We start from the raw sequence: 23,704 nt of genomic DNA on the forward strand, positions 1-23,704 counted from the left end.
CAGTGTCTACCACTCTGCTCTCATCAATCGTCTTGGTTACTTCCACAAAAAAACTCAAACAGGTTTGTGTGAGACATAATTTCCATTGCACAAACCGTGCTGACTATCCCTCAACATGTCATGCCTCTCCAAATGCATATAAAGTTTATCTTTCAGAATTACCTCCAACAATTTACCCACCACTGGTCAGACTCATAGGTCTATAGATCTCAGGCTTTTTCTTACATCCCTTCTTAAACAAAGGCACACTAGTCACTCTCCAGTCAGCCAGCACCTTGCCCATAGTTATAGATGGTACAAATATTTCATCAACGAGCTCCATAATTTCCTCCTTAACTTCCCATAACATTGTGGGATACACTAGATCAGGCCCTGGAGATTTATCTAACTTTATATTTTCTAAGATCTCCAGCACTTCATCTTTTGTAATGTGAACTGTTTTCAAAAGATCAGTATTTATTTCCCTGAGTTTTCTAACCTCTATTTTCTTCTCCACAGTATAAACTGACACAAGATATTAATTTAATATCTCTCCCATTTTCTGAGGTTCAAACAAGATGACATCTTTGTTCTTTAAGGGGCCCTGCTCTCTCTCTAGTTGCTTTCTTGCTCTTAATTTACTGGTAGAATCTCTTTGGATTATCCTTAAATGGATCTGTCGTATCTATCTCATATCTCCTCTTTGTCTTTCTGGTCTCTCCTTTAAGAATGTCCCTGGACTCTTTATACTGTTCAAGAGATTCATTTGAACCTTATTGTCCATATCTAATATATGATTATTTTAACTCTTGACTAGAGCCTCAAGATCTATAGTCGTCCATTGTTCTCTAATCCTACCAGCATTTCCTTTCACTCTAACAGGAACATAATGAAACTGAACTCTCATTATCACACTTTTGGAAGCATCAAAGTAATCATCCCTTTACCTATGAACAGTCGACTCAAATCAACTTTGGAAAGTTCTAGTCTCATATCATTAAAATTTGCCTTCCTCTATTAAAAACTTCAACCTTTATGGAAGGCTTACCCTTTTGTGGAAATGGTTAACAACAGGGTCAGGCCATAAAAAGTATATCACCTGGGATATTCAGGAATAGGGACAGTAAAATGTGCAGTTAAATACATTGACAAGGTAGGGTTAGTCAGAGCTGGTTCCACTTAAGAAACGAAACGAAACATGTAGTCAGGCACGTTCATGAGCTAAGCTAACTAATCACAACTTATCCCAGTTCAGCAAGCAAACTAGAAGCTGAACCACATTCACCCTGTGCTGCAGAAGTTTGAGGTAAATGATCAAACGCTAAGTGCAACATACACAAAGCTTAATGTGATATTCGATTATGTTACCAAGGCTGACAATCAATATGCAATTGGTTAATAGGAAAAAACTGATACAATTGTATTTTTATAGAAATTGACATCAATCGTGTAACAGTCGAAAGGTAGTCTCTCTGGGCAAGGGTGACTGTTGTCCATTTAAGGTTGATTCCCTTGCATTGTAAGTAATAAAGGCACTGTTTATGAGAAACTGGAATACTTTTGTTCAACTGAATGAATTGCTTTCTCAACACATTTTCATCACTATTTTAAAACACAGAATTATGATCACTGGACACCAAGTGTTCCCCTACAATCACTTCAGTCATTTGCTCTGACTTGTTACCCAAGAGGCTCAACGTTTGCTCCTTCTCTAATAGGAACATTTATATAGTGATAAAGCAAGTTTTCTTGCAAATATTCACCAAATTCTTCACTATCCAAACCTTTAACTTAATAGCAGCTCCAGTCAATGCTTGGAAATTTAAATCATTCACTATTATATTTATTACTCATATCTATCTGAGGTGTCTTTATACATTTGTTCCTCAATTTGCCACTGAATATTGGGGGGGGAAATCTACATTACAATTCCATCAAGGTGATTATTCATTTTTTGTTTCTAATTCAACCAATATAGTTTCATTGGACAATTTTTCAGAAAAGAGAGTGAGTACTAGAAAAGTACAGCAGATCAGGCAGCATCCAAGGAGTAGGAGAATCGATGTTTCGGGCATATGCCCTTCATCAGAAATGAGGCTTGTGAGCTGGGGGCTGAGAGATAAATGAGAGGGCGGTGGGGCTGGGGGAAAGGCAACTGAGAACGTGATAGATAAATGAATATGGAGGTAATGGTGATAGGTTGGAGAGGAGGATGGAGCAAATAGGTAAGAAGGAAGATGGATAGGTAGGAAAGATTAAGAGGTCAGTGCCGAATTGGAAGGTTGGATCTGGGATAAGGTGGGAGGGGGGAAATTGAGGAAACTGGTCAAAATCACATTAATCTTGTGTGATTGGTGGGTCCCAAGGTGGAAGATGAAGCGTTCTTCATCCAGGCGTCAGGTGGTTGGGGTTTAGCAGTGGAGGACGCCCAGGGCTTGCATGTCTTTGATGGAGTGGGAGGGGAATTAAAGTTCTGGATTAGTGGTGTTGGAAGAGCACAGCAGTTTAGGCAGCATCCAAGGAGCAGTAAAATCGACATTTCGGGCAAAAAGCCCTTCATCAGGAATATAGGCAGAGAGCCTGAAGTGTGGCGGGATAAGCTAGAGGAGCGTGGGGGTGGGGAGAAAGTAGCATAGAGTTTGTTTCAGGAGATGGTTGAAGAGCTACAGGGCAGAGGAAATGACCTGGGAGTTGCAGTGGGAGAGGGACTCCCTGAGATTCTTGTAGAGAGAGGAGGAAATCTTTTTCAAGGCAGGCATCCTTGCAAGAGGATACGCAGTAGGGTTAAAATCAACTAAGTAAAAACAATGACTGCAGATGCTGGAAACCAGATGGATTAGACTTAGACTTAGACTTAGACTTAGACTTAGACTTAGACTTAGACTTACAGTGTGGAAACAGGCCCTTCGGCCCAACAAGTCCACACCGACCCGCCGAAGCGCAACCCACCCATACCCCTACATTTACCCCTACCTAACACTACGGGCAATTTAGCTTGGCCAATTCACCTGACCCGCACATCTTTGGACTGTGGGAGGAAACCGGAGCACCCGGAGGAAACCCACGCAGACACGGGGAGAACGTGCAAACTCCACACAGTCAGTCGCCTGAGTCGGGAATTGAACCCGGGTCTACAGGCGCTGTGAGGCAGCAGTGCTAACCACTGTGCCACCGTGCCGCCCACGGTGCTGGAAGAGCACAGAAGTTCAGGCAGCATCCGAGGAGCAGTAAAATCGACGTTTCGGTGCTTGGTCATTGGGCGTTGGGGTTATTTCACACGTGTGCCCCGGAGATGTTCTCTGAAGCATTCTGCAAGTCGGCATCCTGTCTCCCCAATGTAGAGGAGACCGCATTAGGAGCAATGGAAACAGTAAATGACATGTGAAAGTGCAGGTAAAACTCTGCTCCTTTGCGGCTTTGGATGGAGGTGAGAGGGGAGGTGTAGGCACAGGTTTCTTGAGGTGGCAAAAAAGATTTTTCAGAAAGGACTTCTCTAGCTACAGCAGTAATGTTTTCTTAACAAAAATGCCACTCCCCCTCCTCTTTTGCCTACCTTTCTAACCTTCCTATAGCAACTGAAACCTGGAACATTGAGCTGCCAGTTCTACCCATCCCTCAGCCAATTTCATGTAATGGCTATGACATCCTAACCCCAAGTTCTCAAACATGCGCTGAGTTCATCAGCCTTACCTATAAGACTCCTTGCATTGAAATAAATGCAATTTAATTGTTCAGAGTTACTTCATTCTCTGACTTGTTCTTGGCTGTCTTTTCTAATTACTTTGTTCATTACAGATTCAGACCTATCCTCATCTATCTTTCTGTTTAATCTGCCACTTCAGCTACCACCCTTCCCCCACCCCAATATTTTACAGTTGCCCTTCATCGAAGTAACAAATCTCTCCACTAGGATATTGGCCATTTTTCAGTACAAGTGAAACCCATTCTTTTTGAACAGGAATTTTCTGCCCCAGAAGGATCTCAATGATCCAAGAATCTGAATGTCTGAACATTACATCACCCCCTCAGTCATTGATTTATCTCCTTTCTCCTTTAGTTCTTTCCATCATTTGAGCTTGGCACCAGGAATAAACCAGAGATAACTACTTTTGAGGATCTGTTTTTTCTAGTCTTCTACCTCACCTCTTATATTTACTCCATGAAGTCATAATCTTTTGCCTAACTATGTCATTCACACCAATGTGTATAAGAACTTCTGGCTTCTCACACTCCCCTTCAACAGCGTGCTTCAAATATATTGAGATTTCCTTAATCCTGGTACCAGGAAAGCAACATGCTATGCTAGATTCTCACTCACTGCTGCGGAATCACCTGTCTGTGCCCCTGACAGGAGAGATTCGATATAATTATTCTGTTAAATTTTGACAAACCTATCTAACTTAAGATTCATTCTTACAGTTCAAGATCTGACTGCCTCTTCTCTTTTCCCTCTGAGAGACTATCCTTTTCAACAGTTCCCAAAATTGAGCATTTGTCTGAGAGAGGATTAGCAACAAATAACTTCTGAACTATCTTATTACTTCCCCGCTGTGTAATCACTTCCCTAAATCCACCAATCATCTAGCTCTATGTCTCTTGTGTGCTCACAATGACATTAAACCTAAAAAGGGTTATGGTGAATTGTGGACTTCAAATTTAGGTAAAGTGTAATTGAATGTAACGTTAGACTAAAAGTGTGCAGAAATCCTTCCAGACAAGATTAACTGTGTTCATTAGTGATGCTGGACAAGATGCCAAGAGTTTCAATACATCCAACCAAATGATGGTTCAGTGACTCTGAATTTTCAACATCTGTCACACTTTTAAAATGGGGATAATTTACTACGGAGGATGAATAAAGACATTTTAGATTATATGCTGTGACTGTGAGTGAGTTGAAACTTCAAATCCCTTCAATTTCTCAGGAGCAAAATCATCTCAATTTGGCAAATGCTTATTTAATTGTTAGCTTGGCTCAGTGGGTGAGCTGTCAGCTCTAGTTTAGAAGTTTGTGGATGCAAACTCCTCTCTAGAATATGAACGTGTATTTTAGACTGAATCCAACATATAAAGGTTTTTTTTTTAGATTAGATTAGATTAGACTTACAGTGTGGAGACAGGCCCTTCGGCCCAACAAGCCCACACCGACCCGCCGAAGCGCAACCCACCCATACCCCTACATTTACCCCTTACCTAACACTACGGGCAATTTAGCTTGGCCAATTCACCTGACCCGCACATCTTTGGACTGTGGGAGGAAACCGGAGCACCCGGAGGAAACCCACGCAGACACGGGGAGAACGTGCAAACTCCACACAGTCAGTCGCCTGAGTCGGGAATTGAACCCGGGTCTACAGGCGCTGTGAGGCAGCAGTGCTAACCACTGTGCCACCGTGCCGCCCAGCAGTTTTGGAGACACTGAAACTTTAGTTTATTCATTCTTAGGATGTGGGTGTTTTTTATTTGCACATCAAACCTAAAAAGAAGGGTTATGGTGAATTGTGGACTTCAAATTTAGGTAAAGTGTAATTGAATGTAATGCTAGACTGCACATTCCCAACTGTCATTGAGAAAATGATGCTGAGCCATTTTCTTGAACTATTAGGGTCCTTCAGGTGTAGATGTAGCAATAGTGCCATTAGGAAGGGAGTTTCATGATTTTAGCCCAGTGACAGTGAAAGAGTAGCGATATTGGACTGAGTCTTACCAGAAATCAATCGAGTGTCATTTTTGACAAGTTTCATGGACAGTTTTTCTCTGAAAAGCATCTCTATGAAACCCTTAAGTTTTCTTATACTATCTTCCCAAAATCCACTCATTACCCACACATCACATTCCAGCATCACCCCACTTGTGACATTCACTCATTGGCCACAGGCAGAGGTACAGGCCACAGGTAGAGGTACAGGCCACAGGCAGAGGTACAGGCCACAGGCAGAGGGGTCTTGATGAGTTTCTGCAGTACATCTTATAGGTAGTATGTATTGCCCTTGTGCATTACTGATTAGATTAGATTAGATTAGATTTACAGTGTGGAAACAGGCCCTTCGGCCCAACAAGTCCACACCGACCCGCCGAAGCGAAACCCACCCATACCCTTACATTTACCCCTTACCTAACACTACGGGCAATTTAGCATGGCCAATTCACCTGACCAGCACATCTTTGGACTGTGGGAGGAAACCGGAGCACCCGGAGGAAACCCACGCAGACACGGGGAGAACGTGCAAACTCCACACAGTCAGTCGCCTGAGTCGGGAATTGAACCCGGGTCTCAGGCGCTGTGAGGCAGCAGTGCTAACCACTGTGCCACCGTGCCGCCCTAATGAAATGGGTGCTGTTGAAAGTGATGGACAGGGTGCCAATCAAGGAGATTGCTTTTTCCTTGAATGTTCAGCTTCTTGAGTGCTGTTGGAGTTATACTCATCCAGGCAACTGCGGAATATTCAATAAAACTCCTGACTTGTGACTGGTAGATGGTGAACAGGGTTTGGGGAGAGTGGAGGGGAGTTACTCACTGCAGGATCCTTAGTCGCTCTCTTATTCTTGTACCAACAGTATTGAACTGGCTTGTTCTGTTTCTGATCAATGGTAACTATCAAGATATTGAACAAATTGTCAAAATTTGTCTTTTGGGCTAGTCATTAAACTGAAGTTTTGTCTGTCTTTTCAGATGGACATGATTACATAAATAATTGGAGTACAGGACAGTGGTTGTAACTTGTCATCATCCTGTTGGTATTATTGATTACTTGTTGTATTATCCTGCTGTGCATTTATTTCTCTGTTTGCTTACAAATCAATAATCTTAAAACTAATTTCACCAGCCATGTAGAGTTTTGATATAACCTTCAGGAATGAAATACACATGCACTGATTTTAACTCTGGGTCAGTTTTGGGCATTAGCATTTTCATTTCAGTTTAACATTCATCATAGAACATAGACTAGTCTAGCAAATGGATAGGCCCTTCTGCCATGTTGTCTGCACCAACTGTGATGACATTCTAAACTAATCCCATCTGCCTGCACATGGTTCATATTCCTCTATCTCCTGCCTACCCATGTATCTGTTTACGTGCCTCTTAAACATTGCTATTGTACTTGATTTGACTGCATGCCCTGGTAGCACATTTTTTGCACCTACCATCCTCTCTGTAAAAGACTTGACTTGCACATATCCTTTAAACTTTTCCAATGTCACATTAAACATATTTCCTCTTGTAGGTGATATCTGTGTCTCGCATAACTTTATATACCTCTAACAGGTCACCCCTCAGCCTCTGGTGCTCCAGTGAAAAGAAACCAAGTTTATCTCTAAAACACTCCAATCCAGGTAACATCTGGCAACTTCTTTTGCACCCTCTCCAAAGCCTTCACGTCATTCCTATAGTTGGTGACCAGAACTGTACACAATACTCCAAATGTGGCCAAATTAAAATTTAAGGTAATTGCATCATGATTTGCCAACTATCATACTCAAGTCACTGAACAATGAAGGTAAGCATGCCATATGCTTTCTTTACCAACTTACACACTTGTGTTGTCACTTTTAGAGAGCTATGGACTTGAACCCAAAGAAGTTTGTGGGCGGCACGGTGGCACAGTGGTTAGCACTGCTGCCTCACAGCGCCTGTAGACCCGGGTTCAATTCCCGACTCAGGCGACTGACTGTGTGGAGTTTGCACGTTCTCCCCGTGTCTGCGTGGGTTTCCTCCGGGTGCTCCGGTTTCCTCCCACAGTCACAAAGATGTGCAGGTCAGGTGAATTGGCCAAGCTAAATTGCCCGTAGTGTTAGGTAAGGGGTAAATGTAGGGGTATGGGTGGGTTGCGCTTCGGCGGGTCGGTGTGGACTTGTTGGGCCGAAGGGCCTGTTTCCACACTGTAAGTCTAAGTCTAATCTAAGTCTCTGCATATCAATGCTCCTAAAATTTATCACATCATATCCAGATTAACACCATCTGCCATTTCTCTGTGCAACTTTCCAACTGATTTATATCCTGCTATACCCTTTGGAAAACTTCACTATCTGCAACTCCACCAATTTTCATGTCATCTGCAAACTTACTAATCAGACCACCCACTGTTACATCCAAGTCATTGATATATATTATAAACAGAGATTCCAAAACTGAACTTTGTGGAATACCACTGGTCACCGTCCTCCAGTCAGAAAAATACTCCTCCACAATTACTCTGTCTTCTGTAACCAAGCCTCCATCTATCGCCATCCCAACTACCTTCCATCCCCAGTCCCACTCTCCCTTTTATCTCTCAGCCTGTTGCATCCCAAATTCCTGAAGAAGGGCTTATGCCCAAAACATTGACTCTCCTTTTCCTTGAGCACTGCCTGACCTGCTGTGCTTTTCCAGCATCATACTTTTTGACTCTGACTCTTAAATCTCACACCCAGACCCTCTTTCAAAAGGTTACTACTTTGAAGCAGATTTAGTCAGTCCTCTTAACACTTTCTTTGACTGGGTGACAATTTTTGTATGACTAATGTACAAAAGTATTCACAGAAGTGTAAAGGTAGTATGTCATTGCAAGCTATGTTGCATATAGGCCTAACTTTACAAATGTGGCCTGCCTGCAGTATTTTGAAATAGATTGAAGCAGTAGTGGTTATGCACATTTAAAGTGATAAGCTAAGAGCTTTAAACAAGAAGATGCAGGAAGGATGATTTCAATGACTGGGAACCCAGAACGAGGGATCACAATGTAGGAATAATGGATAGGCCACCTAGGACAGAGATGAGGAGAAGCCATTCCGTCCAGAGAGTAGTGAGACTGTTAAATTCCCACCACAAGAACTCTTGAGACCAAAACATTGAAAGCTTTCAAGAAAGATGTAGGTACAGCTCCAAGGAGCAATCTCATGAATGTTATTTTATTTTGTCTTAATGAGTGAAAGAAACAGTTCTTACTTTTCTGGTTTTAAGTCCCTGTAAATGATCCCAAGGCCATGCAGGTGGTCTAAAGCCAAGGCCAGCTCAGCTAGATAAAATTTGACATCTTCTTCTGTAAACATCACCTGCCGGAAGAATGTAATAGAATTAATGGTTAACTGACTGTTTGATACACGAAGGATTTCATGTTTCTCAAATGATCAAATGCTTTATAAAACCTGAGCACAGTGTAAGATATTTAACATGACAGACATTCAGAAAGAGAATGCAGTCCTTCAGATCAATTAAAACATTGATGTTAAGAAGGAAGATGTGTTGAAAATTTTGAAAATGTTAGAATACATATGTCCCCTGGGCCAGATGGGATATACCCAAAACTACTACAGGAAGCAAGGGAAGAAATTGCTGCATTTTTGGCGATGATCTTTGCAACCTCACTGTCCAGTAGTGCCAGATGATTGGTGGGTGGAAAATGTTATTCCCTTGTTCAAGAAAGGTTGAGGGAGCTAATGCTTTTCTCATTGGAGCGCAGAAGGGTGAAATGTGCCTTGATAGAGGTGTATAAGATATTGAGAGGCATAGATAGAGTAAATAGTCAGAGACCTTTTCCCAGGGCAGAAATGGCTGTCACAGGGGGCATAATTTTAAGGTGTTTGGAGGAAGGTTTAGTGGGGATTTCAGAGATTGGTTCTTTACAGAGTGTGGTTGGTGTGTGGAATGCACTGCCAGCAGTGGTAGTAGAGTCAGTGACATTAGGGAAATTTAAGTGACTCTTGGATAGGCACATGGATGATAGTAAAATGAAGGGTATGCAAGAATAAAAGGTTGGCACAATATTGAGGACTGAAGGATCTGTACTGTGCTGCACTATTGTATGTTTTATCATTGGAAGGGGAATAGGAAGCTCTTGAATGCTTTTACTAATCTGGCCCTCTCAATCAGCACAGCTCATTGTAGATTAATGGGAAAAAACCAACCACATAATTATTGAAAGTCAAATTCATGTGGCTTCAGATGCCTCTCCATTTCAATTAACTCATTTGTTGCTGGTCTGATGCCCCTCTTATTTCCAAGATGAGCAATGTGACACTCAACAAATATACTACTTATATTGCTTTCAAGCCAAGAATGTGGTAAGACTGTACTATAATGGTCAAATGCAACAATTCTTGCTGTTTAAGACATTAGAGAAAATTCTATCAGGTTTCAAAGTTTCTAAATAACAATAACAGATTGCAACTTTCACAAAAGTAAGTAGCCATGTATCACTAAACAAAACTGGATATTTGCTAGAATTTGGAAACTCTGCTAAATGACTAATGGACATTCAGCTTTCTGGACCTGAGATACAATTGAGTCTTGACACTAATAAGGATTTTCTCTTGTAATAGCAGTCAATAATATTTTTATTGATATACCTCTTTGGATAGTCTTGTGAAAAGATCACCGCCTCTTAGGAAATCTAAAATCAGATACAATTTTCCTTCAGTCTGGAATGCTGCAGGTGAGACAAAAGGGAATCAAGTATCTTAACTGATTTCATAATTTGATTAATAAATTTTTAAAACATAGAAACAACTACACAAAAAAGCAATAAATTCAGGAAGAAATTAAGAAAGCAGGCAAAAAATGTGGAAAAGTGCTTAATGTGGAGAGAATATAACCAAAGAAAACAAATGGCTCATTTCCTTGGAACTAAGGTGAGAAAACATTCCACACAAAAAAACACAGGAATTACCAGATTAACATATGGCTGGGGAAATGGTGTAGGAGGGAAGAGATTCATAATCCTGGAACATTGGCCCTGGCCCTGCCCAGATGCCACAAGGATTGGTTCTGGGTCCATTGCCTTTCACCATTTATACAAAAGATTTGGATGTGAACATAGTAGGCATGGTTAGTAAGTTTGCAGATGACACCAAAACAGGTGCTGTAGTTGACAGTATTATCTTAGAGTATAAGGGATATTGATCGGATGGGCCAATGGACTGAGGAGTGGCAGATGGAGTTTAATTTAGAAAACTGTGAGGTATTACATTTTGGTAAGGCAAACCAGGGCAGGATGCATACAGTTAATGATAGGGCCTGGGGAGTGTTGCTGATCAAAGAGACCGAGGGATGTAGATACATAGTTCCTTGAAAGTGAAGTAGCAGGCAGACAGGGTGGTGATGGTACTGATTGGCACACTCACCTTCATTGATCAGAATATCGAGTCTAGGAGTTAGGACGTATGGATATTGATGAGGCCACTGTGCACAATCTGATTGCCCTTCTCTGGAAGGATGTTGTAAAACTTGAGAGAGTGCAGAAAAGATTTACAAGGATGTTGCTGGAACGGGAGAGTTTGAATTATAGGGAGAGGCTGAATAGGCTGGGACTTTTTCCTTGGAACATCAGAGGCTGAGGGGTGACCTTATAGAGATGTATAAAATCATGAGGCACAAGGATACGGTGAGTAGCCAAAATCTTTTTCCAAAGGTGGGGGAATCCAAAGTTGGAGGATGTAGGTTTAAAGTGAGAGGGGAAAGATTTAAAAAAGGACCAGATGGGTAACTTCTTCATGCGGATGGTGGTGTTCGAATGGAATGAGCTGCCGGAGAAAGTAGTGGAGGCAGATACAATTGCAACATTTAAAAAGTATCTGGATGGGTATATGAATAGGAAAGGTTGAGAGTGATATGGGGTAAATGCTGGCAAATGGGATTAGGTCAGATTGGAATGTCTGTTCAGAGCAGACAAATTGGACAAAGGATTTGTTTCTGTGCTGAATGAATCTATGGCTCATGCAGCAGATAAATCTAAATAAAGGGAACTGTGAGGGCATGAAGTGCACATTGGCAAGGATGGAGTAGAGAAACTTACTGAAGGGGTTGATGGTGAGTAGGCAGTAGTTAATATTTAAAGAACACATGCATTAATAACAATTATTCACCCCTACCTGGTGCAAAACTAAATAAGGAAATGTTTTTCAATAATGGTTTACAAACAAAATTTATGATAGTCTTAGATGCAAATAGGATACATATGAAATTTCAGGGAAAAAAAGAGGCAAAGTGGGGAAATTGCTGGAGTCTATTATCAAAGCCATGGGTTTATGAAAAGCAAACTATCGCTAACAAATCAACTGGTGTTGTTGAGAATCCACCAAACACCAACACCACTTTATCAAAGATCCTTAGATAGCAGTTACAAATCCATGATTATCTAAAAGGACAAAAGCAGCAAATATATATAATCCCCACCACCTCTACAATCTATTCACCACCCTGAAATATATCACTACTCCTTCAGTGTTGTTAGGTCAAAATTCTGAAATTCCTTCCTCATGACATTGAGAGTCTACCCAACACAACATGGACAGCAGCGGTTCAAGAAAGCAGCTCACCACCACTTTCTCTATATCAATTAGGGATAAGCAATAAATACTGGCCCAGCCTATGACACCCACATCCCACAAGTGGATTTTTTAAAAATTCTAACTTGTAGAATACTGTACATATTTGATTAATAGTCAATCTCATGTAAGAATCAACCTCCTGTTTTTGGCCAAACAATCTGGAATTTTTCATTTATCGCATGTAAAAGCTAACTCTAGTTCTTCACAGATAATAGATCAATAATTGTGAATCATTGTGCTGGCTGTTGCGCTCCACTCTGGGTCTTCTAGTGCGTCAGCTGTTATGCCCCGCTCCTTTTCTTCCATTGAGCCACTGATGTGATCTGCTCCGGGTCTTCCAGTGTGTCTGCTGAAGCATTTCACTCCCGGCCTCCAGAATTACAGTAATTTGTTCATTTTTTTCAGTATGAATTTCAGCCCCATGTAATGGTCAAACCCACCAATTTAATCTTTTAAAAAAATTGTCTAAAAAATTCTGTTACTCGAGTATAGACAGTAGATAAGGGAGAACCAGTGGACAAGATGTATTTAATTTTCAGAAGGCTTTTCAGATGGTCTCTCACAAGTGGGCAAAGTTAAATCACATGAGATAGCCAGTAATATACTGACTTGGATCAAGAATTGGTCGACAGACAGAAAACAGCATGTGGGAATCCATGGGTGTTATTTTTCCAAGTGCAGGCAGTAGCTGGTGGGCTATGGCTAGGACTAGTGCTTTTTACAATTTTTACAATATTTATTTACTATTTACAATATGTATATAAATTTCCTTGAAGAGGGAACCCGATTAAACATTTCCAAGTTTGCTGATGACACAAAACTGGTAGGATTGTGAGTTGTGATGAGGAGGCAAGGAAGTTTCAAGGTGATTTGGACAAGTGGGGTGAATGTGCAAATACATGGCATACGCCGTACAATGTGGCTAAAACTGAAGTTATACATGCTTGTGCGAAAAACTGTAAAGGAGAATACTATTTAAATGGTCATACATTGGGAAGTGTGGATATACAAAGGAATCTGGGTGTCCTTATGCACTATTCATTAAAGTCAGCAGGCAAGTGCATCAAGCAATTAGAAAAGCAAACAGTATATTTGCCTTAATTACAAAAGGATTCAAATTCAGAAGTAGGGATGTCTTAGTGCAGTTATATCAGGCCTTAGTGGGACCATACTTTGGGTAATGCATGCAGCTTTGGTCACCCTACCTAAGAAACTTACCATTACCAGGCCTGCAGTTTACCAGGCCATTACCAGCAGGACTGTCCTATGGAGGAGAGATTCATTCAACTGAGCCTGCATTCAATAGAGTTTAGAAGGGTGAGAGGGAATCTGATTGAAACATATAAAACTCAAACAAGTTGGACAAATTAAATAATGGGAGGACTCCCTGACTGGGGATTGTTGAAACCAGGTCATAGTCTCAGGATATGGTGTAAACCATTTTATATTGAGATGAGGGAATGTTTCTTCATTCAAAGGATAGTAAACCTGTGGAATTCTCTACTACAAAAGACTGTGGAGGCCAAGTCACTGAATACATTCAGGAGATAGATACATTTCTAGATTTTAAAGATATCAAGGGGTATTGGGAGAAGGTGGGAGTATTGCATTGTGATATAGGATCAGCCACAATCGTACTGATTCTACATTTCCATGAAGGGTGGACAAAGAGGAAAATCTTCCTGTACATCAGTGATACAGTAAAAAGACAATAATATTAATCAGTGAGTATTTAAAAAAACTTGACATTCATTGATTGTAACAAAAGCTAAAGATGAATTAAGCATGTATGTTTCTGATGATGTTAAAATATAAACACAAACAGTATTCTATTTATGACAACATCCATGAATTAATAAAATATAGTATAAAATGCTGAAAAATCTTTCCTGTACAAATATTTCCTTCCAAACTCTATTTGAGTACTAACACAAGACCAGGACAATTTTCTTTCATCCTCAGCAAAGCTGAGTTCCAATCCATTGGTTCAAACTGATACTTGTGCCAATTTTTTGCAGAAGATAAGCCTGCCGAATCCTAATGAAGTCTGGAAGTTAAAACAGCTTGAGTTTCATATTTAGTTTCTTGCAGTATTTACCTGGCATCTTGCCTTCTCTGAAAATATGCTTAGTTAGGGAGTAATGCAGAGAAAGGAGCGTTGGAATTTCTGGTGAGTAGATTACTATATTCAATTCATCATCATATGATGCAACATGTGTTCAATTAATGGATAAGGAATCAAGCAGAGTGCAAATTAGTCCCCAGTTCCCAATGTCAGCTCCTGTCATGAAAGCTGTGAACTCAGTTGAAAATTTTCATCTGGACCTTTTAGCTAAAGTGATGAATATGTAGAAAGTATAATTCAATGGTAAAAATTAATTTGTATAACCTTCCAACAATAGGAATTAACTAAACTTAACAATAATGCATTCAGCTGATGAAGAAGTGCAGTTTAGGAATTAAGGTGGTCAAATTGATGAAAGCATCACTTCAATATATACGTGCAGTTGAAAGAAAGGTAAATAAAATCTAGATCCAACAGTTTTTAAAAGAAAACCTATAGCTTACCCAACTTAGGCATTTTAAAACCCTATTTTGCTCATTTTCACATTGATGTTGGGAATGCTGGAATCAGTTATACTAACAAATTTGAAAGGAAATCTCAGATAACTTACCATAGTGCAATTTTACTATGAAAGGATGATTGACTTCAGCCAATATGTCACGTTCCATTTTTGACCTGACTCGATCACGTACTGAAGAGAAAATTAAGAATTGAGTTAAGGCATTACTCGCTATTTTAACTTTATAATCTTAACTTTAACAATACAATGAATTCCATTTTGACCACATCAAATGTCTTTTAAACATACAATAGCAATATGGCACCTTAGGCTTTGTTAATGAATTTTAGTTATATTTAACTATGCAATATTGCAATGGCTTCAATCATTTCAATGAGAGGTGCTTGCTAAGGAAGTCAGTTTCTTAATCTTATCCAGCCAGTTCTTAAAATATAGGTGTAGAAGGTCAGAGGTCATTTTTTTTCACTTCCTGAGCCAGCTGAAAAAACCATGAAATAGCCTGCTTTGTTAATCAACCCAGTGAGCAGGGATTTGTAAAACTGAAGCTTAGCACGTTGCAACAACTGAGTATAGAAAAATATTGAATATTATATTATTTTCTGTCATATAGTATGAACATGCTTTACCAGCTTACTGGTTTATAATTGGCTCTATGGAAATATTAATTAGTCCATTTTCTGGAAGGTAAGTAGGTTCAAGGACACTATTGCAATACAATCAAAACATAACAAAGGACTTCAGTGAAAGTAAAAACCTCATCATGAGATAGAAAATCTGCAAGTGAGGTCACTATATCTAAAGCAACTCAAATATTTAGTACACACTCCAAATTTGGGCCTCTGACATAGCCTATGTGAAAATACAGATAGCTCACAAACTACACCATACCTAAATTTTCGATGCAGGAAGACAAAGAATTAAAAAGAAGGTGCAATGTGACACAGTTCTAGCATAACCTAAAGAGAAACTTTGTTGAAATGTAGTCAAATATTATTCTGTACACAAAGGCATAGTTAGTATGAGGGAAATAAAAGCATGAGATTTCTGAAGGAGCATGTGAGTAAAGCAAAGCTTTGAGATCCTTCCTCCTACATCATGTGCTGATACACACATTGGCTAAATGCTACAGCAAAACTCCTGGTCATTCATCTTTTCCTTGACACCTGAAACTTATTCTTCAGTTTACTATATAATTGGTTCTAAGTGACCTGTGGCTCCTGATTCACATCACATGAAAACTCATCACATGATCATCATTGCACAATTCATGTGGTTTTACAAATAATGTGCAATTTCTTTTAAATCTTTCCATAATGCTCTGCATTTGTGACTGCACAAGGGAAGGAACTGTTCCATCCTAACCTGATAAATCATCAGAACAGTCCATAATTAATCCATACTGCGTGGGTGAGAATTTCATATTCAATCCCCAGTTTATGCTCACTGTGTAAATTTCAGAAAGGTAAAAATAGAACATTGAAATTAGCCTCAGTATCCTTGGGGGGAGAAACGGTGGTGTTAGCAGTGTGGGCTGTTGGATACAGTTGCAGGCTGTGTGGAGGGTCAGCTTTGGTGATCTAAGACTTATAAAGGAAAAGACCTAAAATCAGATACAAGATCTAAAGGCAGATAAAAGGTGGATATTCCAGGAGTGGATATGAAGGTGGATATGAAGCTGGTCAAACCACTCAGTTTTAAACAAAACAGAATTTATTTACAGACTACCAAACGAAACACAAGCAAAAGAAAACAGATTTTTAGAATAACAGTTATTTAAAAACTGGGCCAACACGATCTTCCCTGCAACTTAACAAAGAGCCGATTTCCCGCAACATCCCATAAACACACCCCATGACAAAAAGGTAAATTCAAATACAGGTTCTTACAGGAGAGAGATACTGCAGAGAGGATCAGCCAGGGATCATTGGCTGAAATTGGAACCACTTTTACCCCAGCATCTTCTTGGGGGTCCCTGCTAAACTTAAACCAAAACAGAAAAATCCCAGAACTGGATACTCACCATTCGTTTTACAAGTGTTTTAAAGTATAAACCAAATTTAAAAGTCCTTTTCCCGATTGTTATCTTGAGCAGTATCTGTTAGCCATAATCAAAGTGGCCTAATCCCAGACAAATCAGAACCTCTGATTTTTACAACCTCTTTTGAAAAAGACCAAGGACAACATAACCTTGTTGAAGGAGCAGCATTGCCACATACCCTTCTTACATGCCATACAAACCTTTGTTCCCTACCAACCCTATAGTTCCTCATCCCCTCCTGGAGAAGATCATCATGAGATGCCTCCTTGATTCACTGCCATCCTTGGGGTGTAGATGCATTCACAGTACTATTAGGATGGGAGATCCAGAATGTTAACCCAGTGACAGTGAAGGACTTGTTCCAAGGACTAGTACCTTAGTTCTAAGTTAGAATGGTATGTAGCTTGGAGGAGAACTTGCAAATGTTGCATTCCCATGCATCTGTCTCCCTGTCCTTCTAGGTGGTGGAGGATAAGGATTGGAGGTTGCTGTTTGAAAAAGATTTTGTGAGGTACTAGAGTGCATCTTGTAGATGGCACACTGTGCTGTAATGTGTATCAATGGTGAAGGGACTGAGTGTTGGCTGTGATGGAGTAGTGCTAATCAAGTGGAATGTTTTGTTCTGGATAGTGTTGAGCTGCTTAACTTAACTTTAATCATTGTCCGTCTATCTATTCTCTTGGTATTTTATAACTCTGTGACAATTTAGTGCCAACTTTTGACAAAGTTTCCATCATGAGTGGACTTCAGAATCCATGGTGTAATTTAATAAAGTTCTTACCTGTCTATTGATTAATACCCAATTCAGAAGGCAACATCTGTGATTAAAAAGCAAATCATTACACATAACTTCCTTTGAGTACTTAATCCCTTGTAGTTCCTTTTCAGAACAACTTTAGAAGCATTTGGAGTTATCAATCAAATAGTGTACTGTCATGAATCCACAATGACAAAGATAAGTTGTGAAGTCAGTCATACTGAACCAATTATACAATGATGACCTTCAGGTTTTAACAGTGCAGACAGTCTTTGCGAAGGACACTTGACCTCCCCTAAAGGACACCTTTCAATTGAGAACTGACTTAGACCAACAACCACATCCAAAAGGGCACTTTGCCTCTCTAAAAAAACCTTCAAAATTTCGATTGTCTCCTATAAATTTCAAAGTACACAAATTGAGTTCTAGAAATTCTATGAGCAATATTAGTCCCAACTGAAGGGAACTGTAATTTTACATGTAGCTGGTACTCGCCATTTGGGGAGGCATGGTGGCATAATGACTGGCACTGCTGTCTCACAGCGCTATGGATCCGAGTTCAATTCCAGGCTCGGAGGCTGTCTGTGTGGAGCTTGTACGTTCTCTCTGTTCCTGATGAAGGGCTCTGGCCCGAAACGGCGAATTTCCTGTTCCTTGGATGCGGCCTAACCTGCTGTGCTTTAACCAGCAACACATTTTCAGCTCTGATCTCCAGCATCTGCAGACCTCACTTTTTACTCGAAGATTTTAACCTACTGCGAATCCTCTTGCAAGGATGCCTTCCTTGAAGAATTCCTGATGAAGGGCTCTGGCCCGAAACGTCGAATTTCCTGTTCCTTGGATGCTGCCTAACCTCCTGTGCTTTAACCAGCAACACATTTTCAGCTCTGATCTCCAGCATCTGCAGACCTCACTTTTTACTCGTTCTCTCTGTGTCTCAGTGGGTTTTCCTCCCACAGTTCAAAGATGCGCAGGTGAGGTGGATTGGCCATGGTAAATAGTCCTGTAGTGTCCAGGGATGTGCAGGCAAGGTGGGTTAGCCATGTAAATGTGGTATTACAGGGATGGACTAAGTCTGGGTGGAATACTCTTCAAGGGGGTCAGCACAGACTTGATGGGCTGGATAGCATCTATCCACACTGCAGGGGTTCTATGATTGTACTGGGTTCAAAGTAGGACTTTTGAATTCATGTTTTCAGGGCATTTTCATCACACAAAAATCAGGCATAGTTCAGTCCCCAACTGAATCTCTAAGTATTGGATTCATCTATTTTTCTACAAAGATAAAATGGTTCAACTTATTTTATTCTTTGTTTTCACATGCAAGTATTGCAACTTTGAGAAGACCAAGTCAAATTTATCTTGGCAGCTGCCATTACTGCAAATCTGCGCTGAATATTTTAAGCAGAAGACATAATTACATTCCGTAATCAAGCAGTCTGTCACAGCTTCTAGTACTCGGAATTGGATGGCAATTACCCAAAGTAAAAGTACTAACATTTTACCATGCTGCAGAGCAAACCTTAAACAAATCCTGAATTACTGAATCCTGAAGAATTACTTTTACACCCTGCATTGAATGAAACTGATATTGTAAGAACACACTACAGGGAACAACTTTGTCTCATCTATTCTTGATGTCACATAATCTTGTTGTGACAGCTCGCTGTACTTGACTTTTAATTACAATATCTACATTCAACAATGAAAGAAACTAAGCAAAATACAAAATTTGATGGAGACAGTAACAAAAAGATATGGGAATAATAAGATAATAAATTACATCAGACAAGCAAGATACGCTAATACCAAAATTATACTGTAATCCACGTGTTAAATTCTTTTGTGTTTCCACACCTTTAGGCAGAGTACATTTAAATGGTGACTCAGTTGGTGATGACAGGCATTTTAGATATAATTTTATACTCCTGATTCTGAAGTGTGGAAAATGGAGTGCAGTGGGTCACTAAATAGATCAATGAAGGGCAAGACTACTCTATATTGATCTTATTGGTCAGGAATTGTAATGGGTGGAGAGTTGAAGTGAACTGGAAGCAGTGGAAATCAGTACATCTTAAAAGGCATTGCGTAGCATAATTGAAAGAATGTGTGACTTAAAAGGTAAATGATCATATGGATGGATAAAACAATAGTTGAATTTCTGTCCTGAAGGTCAGCTAAATGTTGAAGAAAGAGTCTGGGATTCATTTTCTGGGGTCCCTTCGACATTGGAAAAATAATTTCTAGCCAAAGACCTCAGAGGGAAGTTAATGGCCATTTTCAAACTGCTGGTGTGAAGATAAAAGTTAATGCCACCTTCTAATGGGCCATACACGATCACACATTCAGGCTGCAGAAGAAGATTCTGTACCCCTCTGCCTCTCTTAATATACTGGATGCTTTGGACCTGACCAGTAATCCCCGCCTCCACATTCTGTCGAAGTAAATTAAATAAAATATTCTGAGGAATCTACTTCCCTCATTTCCACAAGTTTAATGTAAGCTTCACTAAATGAGGATTGATGTATTCTGTACCAATTCTGCAGACCATAAGGGGAGAAGACAGGCACAGCAAAGTTGGGATGCAGTAGAGATGTACCAAACAATTCTACTTTCCCCATGTGCTGGAAAACAAGTGTTAGGGTACCAGGAACTCTGAAACAGGAAGATATTCATAACCTTAGAAAATTCCAAAGAACCTTTGGGTGGCATGGTGGCTCAGTGGTTAGCACTGTTACCTGGGTTCGATTCCTGCCTCGGGTGACAGTACTTGTGGAGTTTGCACATTCTCCCTGTGTCTGTGTGGGTTTCCTCCCACCATCCAAAGATGTGCAGATCAGGTGAATTGGCAATGCTAAATTGCCCAGAGTGTTTGTTGCATGAGTCAGGGGGAATGGATCTGGGTGGGCTACTCTTCAGAGGGTCGGTGTGGACTTGTTGGGCCAGAGGGCCTGTTTCCATTCTGTAGGGAATCTAATCTTTCAGCCAATGAAGCAGTTAAAAGGTATCATCTCCTGTACCAGGTAGGAAACAGCAACTAATGTGCATAAAGCCAAATAAAATGCACTGCAATAATGACCTGCAGTGAGGTAGTGAATGACTTTGTGAGAGTGAGTGAGTGACCAAGTAAACATGTCTGTGAGTGAGTGATTCCATGGAGAAAGAGTTAAGAATTAGAAGATGATAACAATCTTAAACTGCATGGTACTGCTACTACTATTGCTGCTTTTACCACAACAACCTAATCTTCCTGACACTCATCTACTCAATAGTGCTAATAGCTCTCATTCGACGTAAAAATCAACACCACATTTTGGTCTAATGCAACAGTGAGCCATTAGTTTCTATAAAATAACGCCATGGGGTCTTTAGTGTTCACCTAAGAAGAAAAACTGAAATTTGACTTATGCCTAATTCAAAAGGTAGAAAGAAAGACTTACATTTCTCTAATTTATTATTTTTATTACCACCGAAGGTTTCAGAATTCTTTACAGTCAAACAAATGACTTTGAAGTGATGTAATATCAGAAAGACAATCGTGTGATACTCCTTCAACACTGTACAGAGGTGTCATCCTCCTACTTCACACTTTTGATACTAGAGGTTGCCTTTCAGTTTTATTCTGAAGTACCTATAGGGCTTTAAAATAAGCCTCGTCCAATTATAAGAGCGGGATGTATTACAATATTGAACCCCTGGTCGGGGTACTGTATAATTTGTACATCTATTTCTCCAACATTTATGGAACAATCTAGGTGGAATTTGATAGGCATAAAAGTGAAATATTGCATGGAATGAAAGATAATTACTCCATACAGAATGCAGAATTTGCTAAGAATGAAATTGAAAGACATGCAGAGGTTTTAATGAATTCGGTGTTCAATATATCCAATTGTTGCTCATCAGCAATTAACCAAGCAAACTGAGAGCTAAACAATGTGACCTAAATAAACAGATGATATGTAGAAGGTGTGATCAGTAACTTCACAGATGATACCAAAATTGATTGTGTGACAAATAGCAAGGGGGAAATCCTTTGATGACAGAACAATACAGACAGGTCAATCAGATAGGCTGTATAGTGGCAAATGAAACATAATCCTGAAAAGTTTGAGGGGATGTGTTCAGGAGAACCAACAAGGCATGAGAACATATGTTGAGTGGCAGGATCCTAGGTAATATAGTGAATCAGTGGGATCTCAGTGTGCATGTCCATAGATTCTGGGATGCAACAGGACAGGTAGATAAGGTGTTAAGGAAGTGTATGGATTTTTTGCCTTTATTACTCAAGGCATTGAATACACAAGTAAGATGGAATTGATGGAATTGTTAGTTAGGCCACAGCTGGAGTATTGTGTGTATTTCTGGTCACCACACTATCAGAAGGATATTAGAGTCATAGAGTCATAGAGATGTACAGCATGGAAACAGACCCTTCCATCCATACCGACTAGATATCGGGTGCAGAGCAGATGAACCAGGATGTTTCCTAGTCCAGAAAGCTAGAGTCTTCTTCTTTACAGCAGAGAAGACTGAGGGAGGATCTGGTTAAGGTGTACAATGTTCTGAGGGGCATGGACAGGGTAGATAGGGAGTAATGTTTTCCCTTAGTAGAGCAGTCAATAACTGAAAAAGGGGGGACCATTTGTGGAAATTTAAAAATTTTTTTCACCTAGTGAGTGCTGAGTAATTGGAACTTAAAAGGGTGATGGAGGAGGAACTTGAAGACATTTAAGTATTCAGATGAGCACTTGAAATGGCATAGCATATATGGCTTAGACCAAATGCTAGAAATGAGATCAGAATAGGTCAAGTCTTGATGATCAATGCAGACATAATAGGCTAAATAGTCTCTATTCAGTGCTATGAAAGCCCTATGACTCTATGAGTATGTGTTGAAAGAAGCAATGTCCAAATTAATACTGATTTTGAGATATTGTGTGTTCCACAGTTGTTTTAAACAATTATCATCTTCATTACACACATCTAAAATCTAATTTAAAATCATTCAGGTCTTTTTAAAATAAAATCATCAAGATTTATAACCTTTTCTTTTACAACATTACAACTTACAATAAATACATAAAAATCTGAAAGCATTAAGTGTCTTATAAACATCATTCAGCTTTCTCATGAGCCAATCTCTAAAGCAATGCAACATCAATATGATCACTGAGTATTTAAAAAGCTAATAAAATAAAATGCAAAACGATATTGCATCTGTGAATACAAAACATAATACACAAAAGGTATATCAGAAATGATTTTGTACTTGGGCCAGTCTCCCCTCAGTGTTGTCTGTTCTTTGTCTAATTTCCAGTCATACTACTCAGAACAGGACATGCAAACAGAGCATCAAACAGTGCAGTTGAAGTTAGAGGGCAGTTCTCTCATGATTAGTCAGATCCTGGATTCCTCATTTATTTGTACCTGGACATTATTTAAATACAAAATTGATGCATGATGTGAATGGGTCAAGACAAAAACATCTGAATTTAATCTGAGACAAGTAATCACGTATAGGAAAAGTAAAGTCACCATAGTCCAACACTCTCATCAGAGAGAGATGACTGGTAGTGAGATTGAATTGAGAGTCACCATCCCTCAGAAGAGAGCCAACATTGAGATGGCAGGGCCTTCATGGTAACCTCAGTCTGTGCAAGAATTGAATCTGCATTGTTACCATCATTCGACATCACAAACTTGCCATCCAACCAATTGAGCTAAACAGCCCCAAATCAATTAGATAGAACAGCACAAAAGAGCAAAGTCATTAAAGTAGATGGGATCTTCATATTACAGCAATTATTATGATCAGAATTGAAATGCAAATGCTTCTAGCCCACTTCAATAGATTGATCTTTAAGTGGGTAAATGTATTGGGCTGGTTTTTCCAAGGAAGGCAATAGCAGGCATATTGACACTCAGTTTCTACTTTACACTGTTCAGAAAGTCCTCCATATTTCTGACAGCAGATTCCTTCAGAATGTGGAGTATCTTGAATTTAATAGGTCCCTTGGAGTGCAAGATAGTTGGAAA

The 23,704-nt window shown here is 39.8% G+C and overlaps 1 protein-coding gene across 4 annotated transcripts in view; it reads right to left on the minus strand.

Annotated features, from left to right (window-relative positions):
- The window catches only part of rps6ka2 (ribosomal protein S6 kinase, polypeptide 2), a 387,513-nt gene that overhangs the window by 125,816 nt on the left and 237,993 nt on the right, over positions 1–23,704 (minus strand). For all 4 annotated transcript variants that reach the window (XM_060830971.1, XM_060830970.1, XM_060830969.1 and 1 more), the window contains exons 4-6: positions 14,961–15,041; positions 10,306–10,385; positions 8,906–9,012 (exon numbers count right to left, since the gene is read on the minus strand). In XM_060830971.1, the coding sequence (XP_060686954.1) occupies positions 8,906–9,012; positions 10,306–10,385; positions 14,961–15,041 (268 nt within the window). The remainder of the gene's footprint in view (positions 1–8,905; positions 9,013–10,305; positions 10,386–14,960; positions 15,042–23,704) is intronic.

This window comes from Hemiscyllium ocellatum, chromosome 10 (assembly GCF_020745735.1).
Source record: "Hemiscyllium ocellatum isolate sHemOce1 chromosome 10, sHemOce1.pat.X.cur, whole genome shotgun sequence".
Classification (NCBI taxonomy): domain Eukaryota; kingdom Metazoa; phylum Chordata; class Chondrichthyes; order Orectolobiformes; family Hemiscylliidae; genus Hemiscyllium; species Hemiscyllium ocellatum.